The following is a 17,194-nucleotide window of genomic DNA, read 5'->3' on the forward strand; positions in this document are numbered from 1 at the left end:
TGGAAGAAAGACAAACATGGCACATCCAGTGCAGGTCACAACAGCTGAACCCCCCCCCCCCCTTCCATATCACCTTCCTACTACGAGCTTCCTCAGAGCAGTTTGCAAGACGTAAGCCTCACTGGGCTCACTCCAGGCGAACTCCCAGGCAAACTCCTGCTGTGAGCTGCTCTGCTGTCCGCCACTGCTCAGCTGGTTCGCCGCCGTTCAGCTGGTTCGTGAAGCTCTGGCTATTTTTAAACAGCCAGGCTTCCCTGTCGCAAACAGACAGACACCCTACTGCCCGCCCCCTGCAGGCTAGCAGCCAATCTAACACTCACTCAGGCTCTCACACTGCCCCCCCCAGGAAACGCACGCTCGGATACTTCCTCAGCAAGCAAACAAACGCATGCTCGGATACTTACCAGTCCCAGGCAAACTCCTGCTGTGAGCTGCTCTGCTGTCCCCGCTGCTCAGCTGGTTCGCCGCCGCTCAGCTGGTTCGCGAAGCTCTGGCTATTTACATAAAACCCATGTTGCATTACATCCGCTTTACCATTTACCTCTATTTAATTTAATTGTTTTCTTCCTTCACAATTTGTTCTAAAGCCTTGCAAATTACTGAGGTCATACTCACAGGTCTGCAATTGCCCAGATCACTTTTTATTCCCTAAATATAGGTATGACATTAGCTACTCTCCAGTCATACAGTACTTCCTCGACCCTTATGGCCTTCCATCCCCTCAACTTAACTAGTGGCCATGCCCTGGGGTCTCCAACAGCCTAATTAAAAATCATTGCTACCAGACGAGCAAACTCACGTGCGAGCCAAAGTTTTTCTTGTATCTCAGCAGTGATCATTTTCTTTTCTGGACACTGATTTCCATCAGGCATTCGGCCTTCATGCACATGTTCCATATTTTCATCCTTTTTGAAAGCTACGGCAAAGTATTCATTTCATTTTTGGGTCATACCTAGATTAAAGATAATTTCCTTCCCAGTCAGACTGCATAGTGGCCCATCTTTCCTTATTCCTTTTATTTATATAACTAAAAAACCTCTTTATTTTTATTTCCTTGTTGAAAGCTAATTTAGCTTGACTGCTAGCAGTTTCCACTTGAAACATGCATTTTCTAATCTCCATGATGCAGCTTTTTTTGATCAGCTCCTTTTTCCATTCCCTATAGGTTGTCTGTTTGCTCTTAATAACCTTTTTGTGGAGGCTAATCATCAAGCTGAGTCGGGATCCTTTCCCTGCAGGTTGTCGTTCCCCCCCGCCCCGCTTGGTGTGACCCATGGTGCCTGGGGAGTCCTCACGGAAAATACCAAGGGCAGGGCAAGGCTGCAAAAGGGAGAGCAGATTCTCCCAAAGACTGGTGGCTATCACTGAAGTTAAACTCTTCAATCAGTCACAAACTAGCAAATCTCCCCAGCCTTGCACCCCAGAAATGGACTGTCTTACACTACACAAGACCTTCTCTTGAACAATGTAAGCTCATTAATTAGTTCACTGCTTCGTCAAAGGATAGTGGACATGCACCAGCCTTTGTAATCTGAGCAGATTCCCCAAGCATTTTAGACAAACTCACTGGTAAGGATAAAATATTAAAGTAAGTTTCTTAAGTACAGAAAGATAAATTTTAAGTGATTATAAGTAGTAGTTACCTAAGAAAATAACAAGTAAACATGCATTCTAAATCCTAAACTTTCAGACTAAGCAAGATTTGAATCAAATAGCTTTTCTCGCCCCATTGCATATTGAATGCAGGTTCCAGTTCTTAATATGCAGCTGAATTTCCTTCTCTGCCTGGGACCAGTCTCCTCAGTTCAAAGTTTTTATCTTCCCAGCGTTCTCGTTGTCTTCAGCATAGGCGGGGAAAGAGAGAGGTGGTCTCATGAAGTCCCACCTTGGGGGGTGGGATAGCTCAGTGGTTTGAGCATTGGCCTGCTAAACCCAGGGTTGTCAGTTCAATCCTTGAGGGGGCCGTTTAGTTGATCTGGGGCAAAAAATGGGGATTGGTCCTGCTTTGAGCAGGGGGTTGGACTAGATGATCTCCTGAGGTCCCTTCCAACCCTGATATTCTGTGATTCTGTGAAACTGTGTTTCTGATCACCGCACTGGTTATCCAGAAGCACATGCACGCGCACACACGAAAAGGAATCTCACAGCCCCCTTTATTGCATTTCCAGTTCTCTGGCTCCCAGTCAGCACCTAGGTCCAGTACAGTGAGAAGTTATTTTAAAACTCTGCTCACATATACAAAATGTTCTTCTGACCCCAAAGGGTCAGCCACATTACGAGGTCATTATAAGTTTGGATCTTACCCAAAATACCACGCTGCCAGCCAATCCTTTAGCATCTAAAACTAAAGGTTTATTATAAAGAAAAAAGAGAGACAAGAAGAGAGTTGTTAAATGGTAAAGCAGTCACATACATATAAAGACTTCAAAGTCCGTATCAGTTCTTAGCAGTATTTGAGAGTTTGCTGGCTTGAAAGTCCCTCTGAAACACACCCACAGTTTGGATGAGTCATTCAGTCCTTTTTTCAGAGCTTCAGTTTGTAGAAAAGTTATTCCAGAGGTAAGAATCAGGACTGAAGACAAAATGGAGATGATGCAGCTGCCCTTTATAGTCCTTTTGCCATGTGTCTGGTACTTCCTTTGTCTGAAACACAGACTCATAGTACATGGCATTGAAAGGCCTTAAAAGTTCTCTCCATAGGCATGCCCCCGCATGCCTTGCTGAGTCATAAGGTATAGTCCATGGCTCCTTTCAATGGGCTCATTGTACAGCTGATGTCCCTTGATGGGCCAGCAAGGAGGCCCAGCGCTGATGCTGTTCTGTCTAGGGGTGTCACCCAGAGACACAGCAGCAGTTTGGAAATACAGATATATCCTACATATCTGTAACTCATAATACAAAGGTGATCCAAACATATAAACAAGATGACCATACTTTGCAAATCGTAACATTTTCACTGACACCTTTCACAGCATATCTGGCCAGATTCCTTGCAATTTTACAATGAGATCAATGATAACATAAAGTGTCCCCCAGATTCCATACAGCATCACACTTGGGATGCAAATTTCAGATAGTTTTTTTTTTTTGTAGTTGATTTTAAGAAAGTGCAAGCTTTGTTCACTTTTAAGTTTTTGAGCTCTTCAGTTCAGCTGACTTCTTTAACTAATTCACTTAAACTCTCAAAGTCTGCCCTTTAGAAATAAAAAATCAGAGTTGACCTGGTTTAATTATCCTTTCATTTAATTTAAACCAATTCAACTCGTGATCACTCGATCCAAGGTTATTTCCTATGACCAGCTGTTCTACGACGTGCTCACTACTTACAAAAAAAAAAGTCTAAAATTGCATCGCCTCTTGTTGGTTATGGTGATGCTAATTCTAATACAAATATTTTACTACTTTAGTGGTTTTCATTTTACAAATACCATTTTCATACTGGGTGGCAAGAAAACCGGAAAATTGTAGTTGGGAGAGGTATAACGGGAGGAGAAAGGAAATGGAAATCTTCCCTCTGCCACAAAATATTCTTGGTTGCGTGACATCCTTTTGTATTAGTGCCTTTTAATCTCTAAGCATTTTACAACAAAATAAAACACCAAAATCTTATTTTCATGTGTGGCTTCCTTGGTATTTTTAATAATCATAAATAATCCAGTGGAATAATTTTGTCACTTGTAATCCTGAAACAGTAAGAAGTTATTAGATTTAGAATTAGACTTTATAGAGGTTCAGGCTGACAATGTTCTGTTTAACTTGTTTGTTTGTATTGTGGTAGCACCTGGCTCCAGTCCCACTGTAATAGGTACGAAGGTAAAATTGTGTTGTGCACTGAATAACTGAACTCTTAAGTTTCAGAGTAGCAGCCGAGTTAGTCTGTATTCGCAAAAAGAAAAGGAGTACTTGTGGCACCTTAGAGACTAACGTCCGATGAAGTGAGTTGTAGCTCACGAAAGGTTATGTTCAAATAAATTTGTTAGTCTCTAAGGTGCCACATGAACTCTTAAGGTACTAGGACATAAAAGGCAGCTGTATGCTACAAACAGATTGTGGATGTATCTGCATCCTGTATCTGTTTGTACCATGGCTTTCAATTTGTGGCAATTGTTCACTTACAGGGACATGTTAAATAGCCAGGTGTATTGAAAAGTTCTAATTCTCTGGCCAAAATGTCTTGTTTTCCGTAGATTGACTGTCCTAGATTTACCCCCTATGGATAACTTCGCTTTTAAGTAAATGAACTTAATTAGCCTGTGGATGGTTAACTACTACTTTGGCCTAGGTCAGTAGTTGATGAAAAGTATATCCTTATGGCTGTTCCAGAGATCTCTGTGAAATGGATTGGTGATCTTAGTCCAGAGCATAGTGGACAAGTATTAATATTTCCCAAAAACACCATTGCATTTAACACACTTGACAATCTAAGTGTAGGCCTAGAGACTAGTCCTCTTGATCGATTACGTCTTCCTTTCTGATCAGGGTGGCATGCTGGCAGGGTGGCACATAGGAGCTCTGTTTTCTGAACTGTACCAGTACTGTGGGAAGGACTTGTCTCCAAAGCTGCAAATCTAGAACTTGTTCACTTAATTTTTTTAATATAAAAGATATGCTGTAACAGTGACCTTCTCACATCTCTAAAGTATTCTGAGGGATCAGTACAATAGGTATGTGAGGTTCTGTGCCTCTCGCAACTATCTCTGTTCTCCCAAAAAAGTTCTGGAATTCCAAATGGTTTGGATCCTAGCTTCCTGAGAATCCCTTTCAATTAAGATCAGATGGATTGCTATTGATAACATTCCACGGGTGAGAGTTCTGGAGGCTGGGTGTTATCTGTTCATAGCCCTCCACCTAGGGTAAGTCCAGGGTTAGTGGGACTTGAAATTGACCTATGTTAAAGAACCCTGCGCTTGAGTGTCTATATTTATATTTTAACCCTACTTTAAGACTTTTCTAATCTGTGCTTGAACCTAGGGGTCTGATGTCCACAGTGCAGTGCGCAGACCTGAGTCATATCCCAGAGTTTCTAGCACCCTCCTCTACTGAAATGTGGCCACTCAAGCCCTAGGACCGTGGTGCGCTTTGGGAAAACTTACTGCCTGCCCAGTACATTACAGGAAGTTTGAACAGCCTGCCAAGCAGTCATTTTGGTCTGTGCACTCCCAACTGCTGGAGTCAGCAACTTGAAGTGTCTTTTCACTAACTTCTCTTGCTTGTGCTTTCAGTCCTGTGTCAGGAAACTGGCAGGGCATCAGTGAGGAACTGGTGGACATTTTGCTAGCATTTTCTGACCCACCATAGGTACGTGATAGATTTTCTGATGGAGCTGGAGGAGTGTCCTGGTGCCTGCTGCTCAGTATAGTTGACATAGCTGCTGCTGCCCCCCACAAAGACTGCTGCTTCTGGCTCAGGGCCACAAGCACAGACTGGTGGGACCATGTCATTATGCAGACCTGGATGACAAGCAGTGGGTCTAGAACTTTTGCATGAAAAAAGCCACACTTCTGGAGCTTTGTGAGCAGATTGCCTCCACCGTAAAAAGACACATCTTCACCGGTCCAGAAACAGCTTGCTGTAACTGTCTGGAAACTGGCTACCCCGATCTGCTACAGGTCAATTGCCAGCGAGTGTGGGGTTGGAAAGTTGTATGTGGGTAAAGTGGTGATGGAGGTAACTGAGACAATCAGGCGAGTGGTTTTGCCCAGTGTGGCAAGCATTAGATATTCTGGAGGTAATTGCTGGCTTTGAGACAATGGGGTTTCCTAACTGCCAGGCCCATTAATGGGACTCATTTGCCTTCCTCAAGGAGTACATAAATGGCCACAGCAAACAACCAGTGCAGATTTATGAATGTCAAGGTGGGCTGTATTGGATCAGCTCACAAAACTAGAGCTGTGTTGCTGCCTAAGAGTCTACGTTCATTGATAGAATTGGGACATTATTCCCACCAACGGAGATTGACATAAATGGTGTTGCAGTCTCCATGGTTGTTCTGGGGGACCCCGTGTTCCTCCTTTTGCCTTGGGTTACGAAGTCATAGCCTGATTTCAGAGGCCCTGGCAAAAGACAGTTTAATTATATTCTTAGCAGGTAGCATGATGGTTGAAAATGCTTTTGACAAATTAAAATCACATTGGAGGTGTCTACAAGCCCATTTGGATGTCAGTGTCATCAGTGCTGTATGCATTACTGTGGCCTGCTGTGGTCTTCACAACCTTTGTGAAGCCAGAGGTGAGCCCTTTCCCCCTGACTGGACCTACGGCAGCGAGGGGATGCTGGATCGGTACCCTCGGCCAGCAAGTGCAGCTGTCGCTGCTGGAGCTGGCTGCATCTGGACAGCAGAAGTCAGGAATGCTTCGTGTGCTCACATGATAGACTTGCATGGCCCAGTGGAAGAGGAGCAGTAGTACCTGTAGGAATGTGCTTGTTGGAGGAAAAGTGGCTTATTTTTTGCGGGGGGTGGGCTTTTGATTGACATGCAATGTAAGTCTGAATGACATGATGATGAATAATGAATTTGGTTTGGGGGGGGAAGAATGGGTCTACAGATGGAATTTAGTGAAATGTGAATTGATGTACCTAGCTAAATAGAAGAATACCATTTGCTTACTAATGCTTAATTGCTCCTGAACATGTGTTTAGCTTTATCTCAAATCATGACTGATAATGTGATGCAGAGATAACAATAAAATTTATTGAAAACATAACATGCTTTATTTGTAAACATGTCTTAAAATAAAACACTCAGTGTTGGACAAGCCAGTGCCATTACACCCCCCACCCCCAAAGCATGATATAGTTAAAATATGATACAATCTCCCTACCACTACATGTCCCCTGGCCTCACGTTCTCCTTTCCCTTCTTTACACATTTTCCCCTCACTTACCAGCGGCAGGTGGTGGTGGTGATGGAGCTTCCACTGGAGAGGGGTTGAAGAAGGCAGGCTGCATGGGGTTTAGTTGCCCTACCCAGCCACTCATAAGTCCTGAATGCATGGGCCATCCCAACAGAGTTGTCCAAGCTACTACTGGATGGGGGGTATGTTGCAGCTTGATCGTGCCATGTCGTTGGGGAGGCAGCCAGAGATGGTACTCTTGCTGCCATTATGGACAGGAATTGCAAAAACTGTTCTCTGTTGAGCTCTGTCCTCTTCCCTTAGCTGCTGTTCCTGTGCCAGGAACTGCTTTGCAAGTGCCTGCTCCCTCTCTGAAACGCTGTCCTCCACCTGGACGGCAAGACTCCGCCTTTCCTCCTTCCTGTCAGCATGCCATTGTTCCAGTCTTTCATCCCTCTTCTGCTGCTGCAGGACCTGCTGGTCTGCTGTCAAGAACATTGACCATAACTTCATCACAGAAATGCTTAATTTTGGAATGTCTGAGGCCAGGGATCGAGTTCCTGAAGAACAGTAGGCAGTATAGCTTGAGGGTCCTGAAAGAGGACAAGAAACAGAGTTATTGTCTAAATTAGTTCATTTTTTGTGGAAAAAAACTAGAAGCACAATTTTCTGTGAAATCTCCAGGACATAAAATGTAAGATTTCTAGAGTGAACTGATACATTGTGAAGGGCATGATTCAGTCCTCATACTGTTTCCGGATACAGCCTTGTTAATCTGTTACAGAAGTGCAGAGACAATGGTAAGTTAAAAATTATAACCTTTTTTCCTGGTTTCAGAGTAACAGCCATGTTCGTCTGTATTCGCAAAAAGGTAAGGAGTATTTGTGGCACCTTAGAGACTAACCAATTTATGACTAGCAAGAGATGTCAAGAGTAACAAGAAGGGTTTCTTCAGGTATGTTGGCAACAAGAAGAAAGCCAAGGAAAGTGTGGGCCCCTTAATGAAGGAGGGAGGCAACCTAGTGACAGAGGATGTGGAAAAAGCGAATGTACTCAGTGCTTTTTTTGCCTCTGTCTTCACGAACAAGGTCAGCTCCCAGACTGCTGCGCTGGGCATCACAAAATGGGGAAGAGATGGCCAGCCCTCTGTGGAGATAGAGGTGGTTAGGGACTATTTAGAAAAGCTGGACGTGCACAAGTCCATGGGGCCGGACAAGTTGCATCCGAGAGTGCTGAAGGAATTGGTGGCTGTGATTGCATAGCCATTGGCCATTATCTTTGAAAACTCGTGGCGAACCGGGGAAGTCCCGGATGACTGGAAAAAAGCTAATGTAGTGCCAATCTTTAAAAAAAGGGAAGGAGGAGGATCCTGGGAACTACAGGCCAGTCAGCCTCACCTCAGTCCCTGGAAAAATCATGGAGCAGGTCCTCAAAGAATCAATCCTGACGCACTTGCATGAGAGGAAAGTGATCAGGAACAGCCAGCATGGATTCACCAAGGGAAGGTCATGCCTGACTAATCTAATCGCCTTTTATGATGAGATTACTGGTTCTGTGGATGAAGGGAAAGCAGTGGATGTATCGTTTCTTGACTTTAGCAAAGCTTTTGACATGGTCTCCCACAGTATTCTTGTCAGCAAGTTAAGGAAGTACTGGCTGGATGAATGCACTATAAGGTGGGTAGAAAGCTGGCTAGATTGTCGGGCTCAACGGGTAGTGATCAATGGCTCCATGTCTAGTTGGCAGCCGGTGTCAAGTGGAGTGCCCCAGGGGTCGGTCCTGCGGCCTGTTTTGTTCAATATCTTCATAAATGATCTGGAGGATGGTGTAGATTGCACTCCCAGCAAATTTGCGGATGATACTAAACTAGCAGGAGTGGTAGATACGCTGGAGGGGAGGGACAGGATACAGAGGGATCTAGACAAATTGGAGGATTGGGCCAAAAGAAATCTGATGAGGTTCAATAAGGATAAGTGCAGGGTCCTGCACTTAGGACAGAAGAATCCAATGCACCGCTACAGACTAGGGGCCGAATGGCTAGGCAGCAGTTCTGCGGAAAAGGACCTAGGGGTGACAGTGGATGAGAAGCTGGATCTGAGTCAGCAGCGTGCCCTTGTTGCCAAGAAGGCCAATGGCATTTTGGGATGTATAAGGTAGGGGTATAGCGAGCAGATCGAGGGACGTGATCGTTCCCCTCTATTCGACATTGGTGAGGCCTCATCTGGAGTACTGTGTCCAGTTTTGGGCCCCACACTACAAGAAGGATGTGGATAAATTGGAGAGAGTCCAGCGAAGGGCAACAAAAATGATTAGGGGACTGGAACACATGAGTTATGAGGACAGGCTGAGGGAGCTGGGATTGTTTAGTCTGCAGAAGAGAAGAATGAGGGGGGATTTGATAGCTGCTTTCAAGTACCTGAAAGGGGGTTCCAAAGAGGATGGCTCTAGACTGTTCTCAATGGTAGCAGATGACAGAACGAGGAGTAATGGTCTCAAGTTGCAGTGGGGGAGGTTTAGATTGGATATTAGGAAAAACTTTTTCACTAAGAGGGTGGTGAAACACTGGAATGCGTTACCTAGGGCGGTGGTAGAATCTCCTTCCTTAGAGGTTTTTAAGGTCAGGCTTGAGAAAGCCCTGGCTGGGATGATTTAACTGGGAATTGGTCCTGCTTCAAGCAGGGGGTTGGACTAGATGACCTTCTGGGGTCCCTTCCAACCCTGATATTCTATGATTCTATGATTTGAGTATAAGCTTTCATGAGCTACAGCTCACTTCATCGGATGCATACTGCTGTATGCTGTAGCTCACGAAAGCTTATGCTCAAATAAATTGGTTAGTCTCTAAGGTGCCACAAGTACTCCTTACCTTTTTTCCTGTTTCATAAAAATTTCATATCTAATTGCCATATGGTAGAGGATGTATAGCACCCTTGCTGCAAGAGGCTTTTTCCTCTCATTTCAGGCCTTTCATATTTTGGAAGACGTAACCATTCTTGTGGTGCCCTGTTGGCAGAGGGGGATGTTATTCCAAACTGCTGAAGTATTTAAACATATAGTGACCAAACAGCACATTTGTGAGTCGAGTGGACTAGTTAGCTATACAGAGGGGCATGGAAAATATGCCCTTCCCTGCAGGGTGACTAACTATATGGAGTTCCTCCTTCACAAAATGTTTGCAGCTATCAGCATTCAGGATTGGGTCAGAATCCATGAAGGAATGAACATGATGCTGTTAGCTCACTCATGGCTTACCCTATTATTTCTGCACACAAACACTCTGAAATGTTCAGCTTTCCTACACCCCACACCTGGCACAGTTCTGGGAGAAAACTGACACCCCACTCATACTTTGGAGAAATGATTTTGTGACCCTGAGACACTGTGGATTGCCTCTAACTGAAATGGACTAATTGGAAATAGAAGACTATTTCCCAAACACGTACACTGAGTTCACTGTTTACAGATGGCTCCATAGACCCAGGAGGAGTAATTACAGAATGGCAAATTTTTTATTACTGAAAGGAAAACAAGAATGACCCTAGCAATCATCTTGTGACTTAACTGTTAAAATTATGTTTACAGCTGTTTATGAATGTTTGAAATGCCATGTTGCCATTTTGAACTCCACGTGGTGGGGGTACGCCAAGGCACTGTGATACAATCTGCCATTAAGGTGCCACAAGTACTCGTTTTCTTTTTGCGAATACAGACTAACACGGCTACTACTCTGAAATTTGCCATTAGTGGCGACATGCTGGCCTATCATTTTTGGGGCTTATCATTTTTGCATTGCTTCTTATAGCAGATATCCTTTCCGTTACTGTAATAAACTGTAAATTTGAGTCATACATTTACTGGACTCGGTGGCGGCTTCTGTCTCCCCCTGGTTTTCTGTAAGCTCAGCGAATAGGGGCCAAGCATTTGCTGTTGATCGTGATCCACAGCCTGCTCTTGGACTGGTTTCATTAAGAGTCACTCTGTGCTCCTCACTGAGAGCCTGCTGCTGGCTCTCCTCAGATATTCAGGGCCCAACAGGGACCACCCTGGCTGACCAGGTTGTCATGAAGCACTGTTGTCTCTGTGCTTAGTACAGCATCCAGAACTCCCATCAGTCATCATAAAATGAGAACGTTGTTGACAAGTAGCTGAGGTGCAGTTTTTACTTCTGGTCTTCCGATACTTGCTCTTCAGCATCTTAATGTGCTTGCTGCACTGGTCACCTGTCTGGAAAATCTGCAGAGGTGCCAGCTTTTTAGCTATCTACTAGTATACATGGGCATTCCTGGTGCTTTTCCTGAAATACACAATTTACTTGCCTTGCACCAGAGATTCACCAGAATTTGGCTGTGGTCCTGTAATCATGAAACAGCTCACTTTGCAAAAGGCTTGATTGATTTGCTCTCTCTTGCAAATCCAGGAGATTCTCTGATACTGTGCTTGGAGATTGGTGATTAGAAGAGAATGGGTAAATGCTGACCTGATCTGCTGCTGCTCACCAAGTGGGAGAATGGCTTCCATTTTAATAGAATGGATTGCAGATTGTTGGGATAGAGAGAACTAATGAAGTTGTCGCATGGAATTGTGGGATACTTCTCATGGACTCCGAGGACCTGAGTGAAGCTGGGTTGCGTCTATACTGCAAAGCAACAGGGCTCGGACCTTGTGTCCTGGCTTGACCCGTGCTCTGACCCTCCAGCGCTGCAAGGTCCTGGGACCCTGGGTTTGAGCCCCCAGTTAGCACAATTGCAGTGTAGATGCAAGGGGGGAGGGGAATTAGGCTTGAGCCAAGCTCAAGGACAGGCTTATGTTGCAGTGTAGACATACCCCATGTCATTCACTTTCCCTGTTGGTTTAACAAAGGCAGAGGATAGAGTGAAAGTCTGTCTAGTGTGGTGCTTATCAACAAGTGTATTGTATTTTAGCAGCTTAACACAAAAACTGATTACATTTTTATCAATATCATCCTCTTACCTAAATTCTACTAGATACCTAATAGAATTGAAGTTTTCCTGTTTTTGGTTTAATAAAAATCAGCAATGTCCTTTTAAAAAAAAAAATTGGAGGTGTGGCAAACACACGGACTAAAAGGAAATTTGTGGGTAATATAACATGTCCTAGAAGCTTAGTTAAAAATACATCTTCTGGTTTGTATGTAGTGTAGTTGTAGCCATGTTGGTCCCAGGATATTAGAGAAGCAAGGTGGGTGAGGTAATACCTTTTATTGGACCAACTTCTGTTGATAAGAGAGAGACGCTTTCGAGCCACAAAGAAGAGGTGGTCTTCAGGTCTGGGAAAGGTACTCAGAGTGTCACAGCTAAATGCAAGGTGGAAGAGATTGCTTAGCATAAATAGTTAGCACGTACTATGAATTTAAGCTCCCAGGCTCATCTTTTGGAAGAGTTGTGCAGGTTTCCTATGAGGATGAAGCGTTACAAAGGGACCTCACAAAAGTGGGTGACTGGACAACAAAATGGCAGATGAAATTCAATGTTGATAAATGCAAAGTAATGCACATTGAAAAACATAATCCCAACTATACATATAAAATGATGGGGTCTAAATTATCTGTTACCACTCAAGGAAGAGATCTTGGAGTCATTGTGGATAGTTCTCTGAAAACATCCACTCAGTGTGCAGCAGCAGTCAAAAGGGCGAACAGAATGTTGGGAATCCTTAGGAAAGGGATGGATAAGACAGAAATATCATATTGCCTATATATAAATCCATGGTACACCCACATCTTGAATACTGCATGCAGATGTGGTTGCCCTATCTCAAAAAAGATATATTGGAATTGGAAAAGGTACAGAAAATGGCAACAAAAATGATTAGGAGTTATGGAACAGCTTCTGTATGAGGAAAGATAAAGAAAACTGGGACATCTCAGCTTGGAAAAGAGATGACTAAGGGGGAGGGATATGATAGAGGTCTATAAAATCATGACTAGTATGGAGAAATTAAATAAGGAAGTGTTTATTCCTTCTCATAACACAAGAACTAGGGTCACCAAATGAAATTAATAGGCAGGAGGTTTAAAACAAACAAAAGGAAGTATTTCTTCACACAACGCACAGTCAAACTGTGGAACTCTTTGCCAGAGGGTGTTGTGAAGACGAAGACTATAACAGAGTTCAAAAAAGAAAAGGAGTACTTGTGGCACCTTAGAGACTAACCAATTTATTTGAGCATGAGCTTTCGTGAGCTACAGCTGATGAAGTGAGCTGTAGCTCACGAAAGCTCATGCTCAGATAAATTGGTTAGTCTCTAAGGTGCCACAAGTACTCCTTTTCTTTTTGTGAATACAGACTAACACGGCTGTTACTCTGAAAAGAGTTCAAAAAAGAACTAGATAAATTCATGGAGGATAGGTCCATCAATGGCTATTGGTCAGGATGGGCAGGGATGGTGTCCCTAGTCTCTGTTTGCCAGAAGCTGGAAATGGGTGACAGGGAATGGATCACTTGATGATTACCTGTTCTGTTCATTCCCTCTGTCAGCTGGCATTGGCCACTGTCGGAAGACAGGATATTGGGCTAGATGGACCTTTGGTCTGACCCAGTATGGCCGGTCTTATGACCAGATCTGTGTCTGACCAGTCAGTCCTTAAATTCATAACTCTGCTAGACACTAAAAATCATGGATTGAACAGACAGTGGATTTATGGCTTATTGCAACCACCTTTAACCCACAAATCCTCTCTTTTTGTCCTATGACTGCAGAGGTTTTAATAGGCCACTCTACCTTGAATGGTCCCTTAGAGTGTGTGCTAACTACTTATGTTAAACAGTCTGTTCCACCTTGCAATTAGCTGTGTCTTTCAGAGTACTTTTCCCAGACCTGAAGAAGAGCTCTCTGTGGCTTGTCTTTCTCACCAATAGAAGTTGGTTCAATAAAATATATTACCTCACCCACCTTGATCCTCTCATTTGGACATTTCTTGGTAGTTAGTAACCCTCTGGGTAATAGCAAGTGCCAGAGTTCTTTAATTATTGAACCATTATAATTTACAGCGTAGGAAGCCATCTGCTTCTTAACCATCTCTCTTGTCTAGCTAGGTGGAAACCATGGGCCCTGAGAGACGACAACTTATTAGAGGTCTCTGGGAATGTAATATTGAGTTAGGCTTGGCATAGTTTTAATGAACCATCTAATATTGTGCTAGTTTTGGTGATGAGCAGGTTCTCAGATGGGGGTGGGCTTAATAGGAAGCTGGCATCAAACATCTCTAGACTCTTTATAGCATTAGGCATGCTGTCAATGAACAATAACTACACACTCCACTTGTCTCTGCAACAGAGTGTCCTGTTTCTTTCATAAGGAATTTCACATTTTGGCCAGGCCATTTTTAGGAATGAGGCGGGATATTTGTATCAATTCTGAATGTAACCCATTCCTTTAGTTCTGCTTCATGTCCTTTCTCTCCTTTTACAGTTAGCATCTGTAATTTTGAAACAATATGTGGAGACTCACTGGTGTTCTCAGTCAGACAAGTTTAGGCATCCAGAGACCACAGAAAGGGTAAGATTCCTGTTTAATACTGTATTGGTTGCATGTTGCTTGTTTGCTGTAACTGATTTTTATCATTGTGGAAAGCTAAGGTTTCTGGTTGGCTTGTTTTGGGGTGGTGGTTGGTATTGATTTATTAGAGCGAGTAATGCCACCTATTATTTAGGTTGTCTAACACTTCCTGTTATAAGACCTGGTTTTCAGTTGCTTATAATTTTCCCAAACTTTAACTCTTTGGGCTGATTTAAAAAACAACAACAACAAAAAAAACTTCAGCTACATCCATTCAAGTGTTTCTGCTAATGAGGCTGTGAAAAAAGTCTTTCAATGTTTAAATAATTCTGGTGACCTTTTCTCTGAGAAGCACTTAACCCTGCCATGCTTTTGACCTTCTAATTGAAATTTGGCAGAGGGGCAGGCTTTGTGTGCATTTTGCTGTTCCTTTGAAAGTCTGCCCAAAATTGGTAAAGTTATAGACATTTGAAAAATCTCAGTTTGCACATGCTTAGTAGAGGCTTCTTAGAGTTTAGCAGCTAAAATTGCCAAAGACTCGGTCCTCACTGAGCATGCCTGAGTCACTCACGCTGAGTGGCTCCAGTCCAGGGCTACACAGGTGAAGCTGGACATTCCATGTAATAGTTGCTGTGAGCTGGGGTGGAGTCAGGCAGCAGACCTGAGAGCAGGGAGCTTCTCTTCTGTGCTCTCAGCAATTCTCCTGCTGGCATCCAGGCAGCATAGAGGATGAAGCCACCTGAACTCAAGTGCAGAGGGGACAAGAGCCAGACTGGGGGGAGGGTAAGGAGTAGATTGGGACAAGGTGTCTGGAGAGGCATGGAGCTAGTTGGCCTGGGGGACACCATACTGAGATCCGACAAGGAACTGGGTGCAGGGGGGGAGAACTGGGATTGACTTAGCAGGAAGACTGGGAACGAGAGGTGGGGAAGAGACTGACTCAGAAAGGCAACCCCAGAGAGGAGATCGGGACTGGCTAGGCAAGAACACTGGGACTGGGCTGAAGATCCAGGGGTGAGGGAAGATACAGGAATGGAACAATGACGGGTTGGAGGGGGTGGGGAAGGGGACAAACTTGTGGGGAAGGAGGCAGAAGAGTCTGTTCCCACCAAAGCGCACTCCCCTCCAGAGACTGGAATAGAACCCACAATTTCTGAATCTTGCCATTCCTCTGCTGTTGACAATTTGTTGAACCTAGCGGTAAATTCTCATCTCCCTCTAGTGCTGACACATATAGAGGATGACAGTCTACTACTGCTCTCAACTACTCCCTTAGCTCAAGCAGTGGAGGTCTGTGCAGTGGATCTGAAGGTTCCAACCAGCTAATAAACCATGTGTGTCAATATGTGCATGTGGGAGTTCTGTTTTGTAGTTTGCTTTGAAGAAAAAACAAACACCCTAGGAGATAACATTCTTTTAACATTTTTTTTGGTTTAAGGTTGCAAAGTCAAGCACATCTAGATTGGGGCTCACTGGAAGGGAAATTCTAATTGGAGAAATGAAAGGTGTTAGGAATTGGGTTAAATGTGAGCAGACATCCTGGGTATATTCACCACTAGATTTAGAACTCCTAGGAAAGGCTAGGGTCCTTTTTTATTTGGGATTACTTGGTGCGCTCATACCTTTCCTTCCCTTTGAAGGATTTTATGAGATTAAAACTGTGTATAAAGTATAAACTAAACTTTAATTGCAGCTTTACTTTTGGGAAAGCTTTTATATTTGGGTGTGTTTTATATGGGAAGAGTAATACATTTCTGCATGTTGTGCTCTGTCTCCTTTATAAATTGAAAGGAATCCAAATGTGCATGTTTTGAAATCACACTCAGGTACTTCCCTTAAACCTGATGCTAACAACAAAAGAATCTGCTAAACATATCAGAATGTGATGAGAGCAGTTTGAAAACACTATTGTTGTGTGTGATAAGTGATCTCTCTTGCTAAATATCATTATTCTCTGCAGGCAAAAGTTGCCATAAGGGAGCTGTTACCCAATGGCCTGAGAGAATCTATTAGTAAAGTGCGCTCAAGTGTTGCCTATGCAGTTTCAGCCATAGCCCACTGGGACTGGCCTGAGGCTTGGCCCCAGCTTTTCAATTTGTTGATGGAGATGCTGGTCAGTGGTGATCTGAATGCAGTGCATGGAGCCATGAGAGTACTTACAGGTATGTATATATGCATGACAAGACCTGAGCAGTTGTCCTGTTTTTTCCTTGACTTCGATGGTATTGTGCCACATTCCCACTTCTTGAGTGAAGTAAAGAAGCTGGAGCAGAAGTGGGGTGCCTGTGTGGTGCAGGAATTAAAGCCTCCAGCTCAGTCACTGCTAAACTTCCTTGTCATTAAGGCATAGCAGGGGTTCTCAAACTTCATTGCACTGTGACCCCCTTCTTACAATAAAAATTACTACATGACCCTAGGAGGGAGGACCAAAGCCTGAGCCCTGCTGCCGTGGATGGAGGGGCCAGAGCCCGAGCCCTGCTGTCCTGGGTGGGGGGAAAGCCCAAGGGCTTCAGCCCCAGGCAGGGAGCTTATATCCTGAGCCTCTCCTCCCAGGCCTGAAGTTCTCGGGCTTGGCTTCGGCTCCAGGCCCAGCAAGTCTAAACCAGCCCTCGCAACCCCTTTAAAATGTGGTCCCAACCCACTTTGGGATCCTGACCCACAGTTTGAGAACTGCTGGCATAGAGGAAAGTATGCTGTGCTAATAGGATACAGCTAGGAAGGAATTTCCATTATAAGATCCTATTTTTCAGGTACCTACAACTTTAATCTGACATTTCTTCTGCTTGTTCTCACTACCTGATGAGGTCTGTGTTTAACCAGACTTTCCAAATATACTAAAATCT

General features: G+C 43.9%; 1 protein-coding gene across 6 annotated transcripts in view; it reads left to right on the top strand.

Annotated features, from left to right (window-relative positions):
- IPO9 (importin 9) overlaps positions 1-17,194 on the top strand; it is a 204,363-nt gene that overhangs the window by 36,148 nt on the left and 151,021 nt on the right. For 5 of the 6 annotated variants that reach the window (XM_073320215.2, XM_073320210.2, XM_073320212.2 and 2 more), the window contains exons 3-4: positions 14,265-14,351; positions 16,312-16,513. The exons of the other annotated variant lie outside the window; for it this stretch is intronic. In XM_073320215.2, coding sequence (XP_073176316.1) covers positions 14,265-14,351; positions 16,312-16,513 — 289 coding nt within the window. The remainder of the gene's footprint in view (positions 1-14,264; positions 14,352-16,311; positions 16,514-17,194) is intronic. 6 annotated transcript variants of the gene reach the window in all.

Source organism: Lepidochelys kempii, chromosome 21 (assembly GCF_965140285.1).
Source record: "Lepidochelys kempii isolate rLepKem1 chromosome 21, rLepKem1.hap1, whole genome shotgun sequence".
NCBI classification, from domain to species: domain Eukaryota; kingdom Metazoa; phylum Chordata; order Testudines; family Cheloniidae; genus Lepidochelys; species Lepidochelys kempii.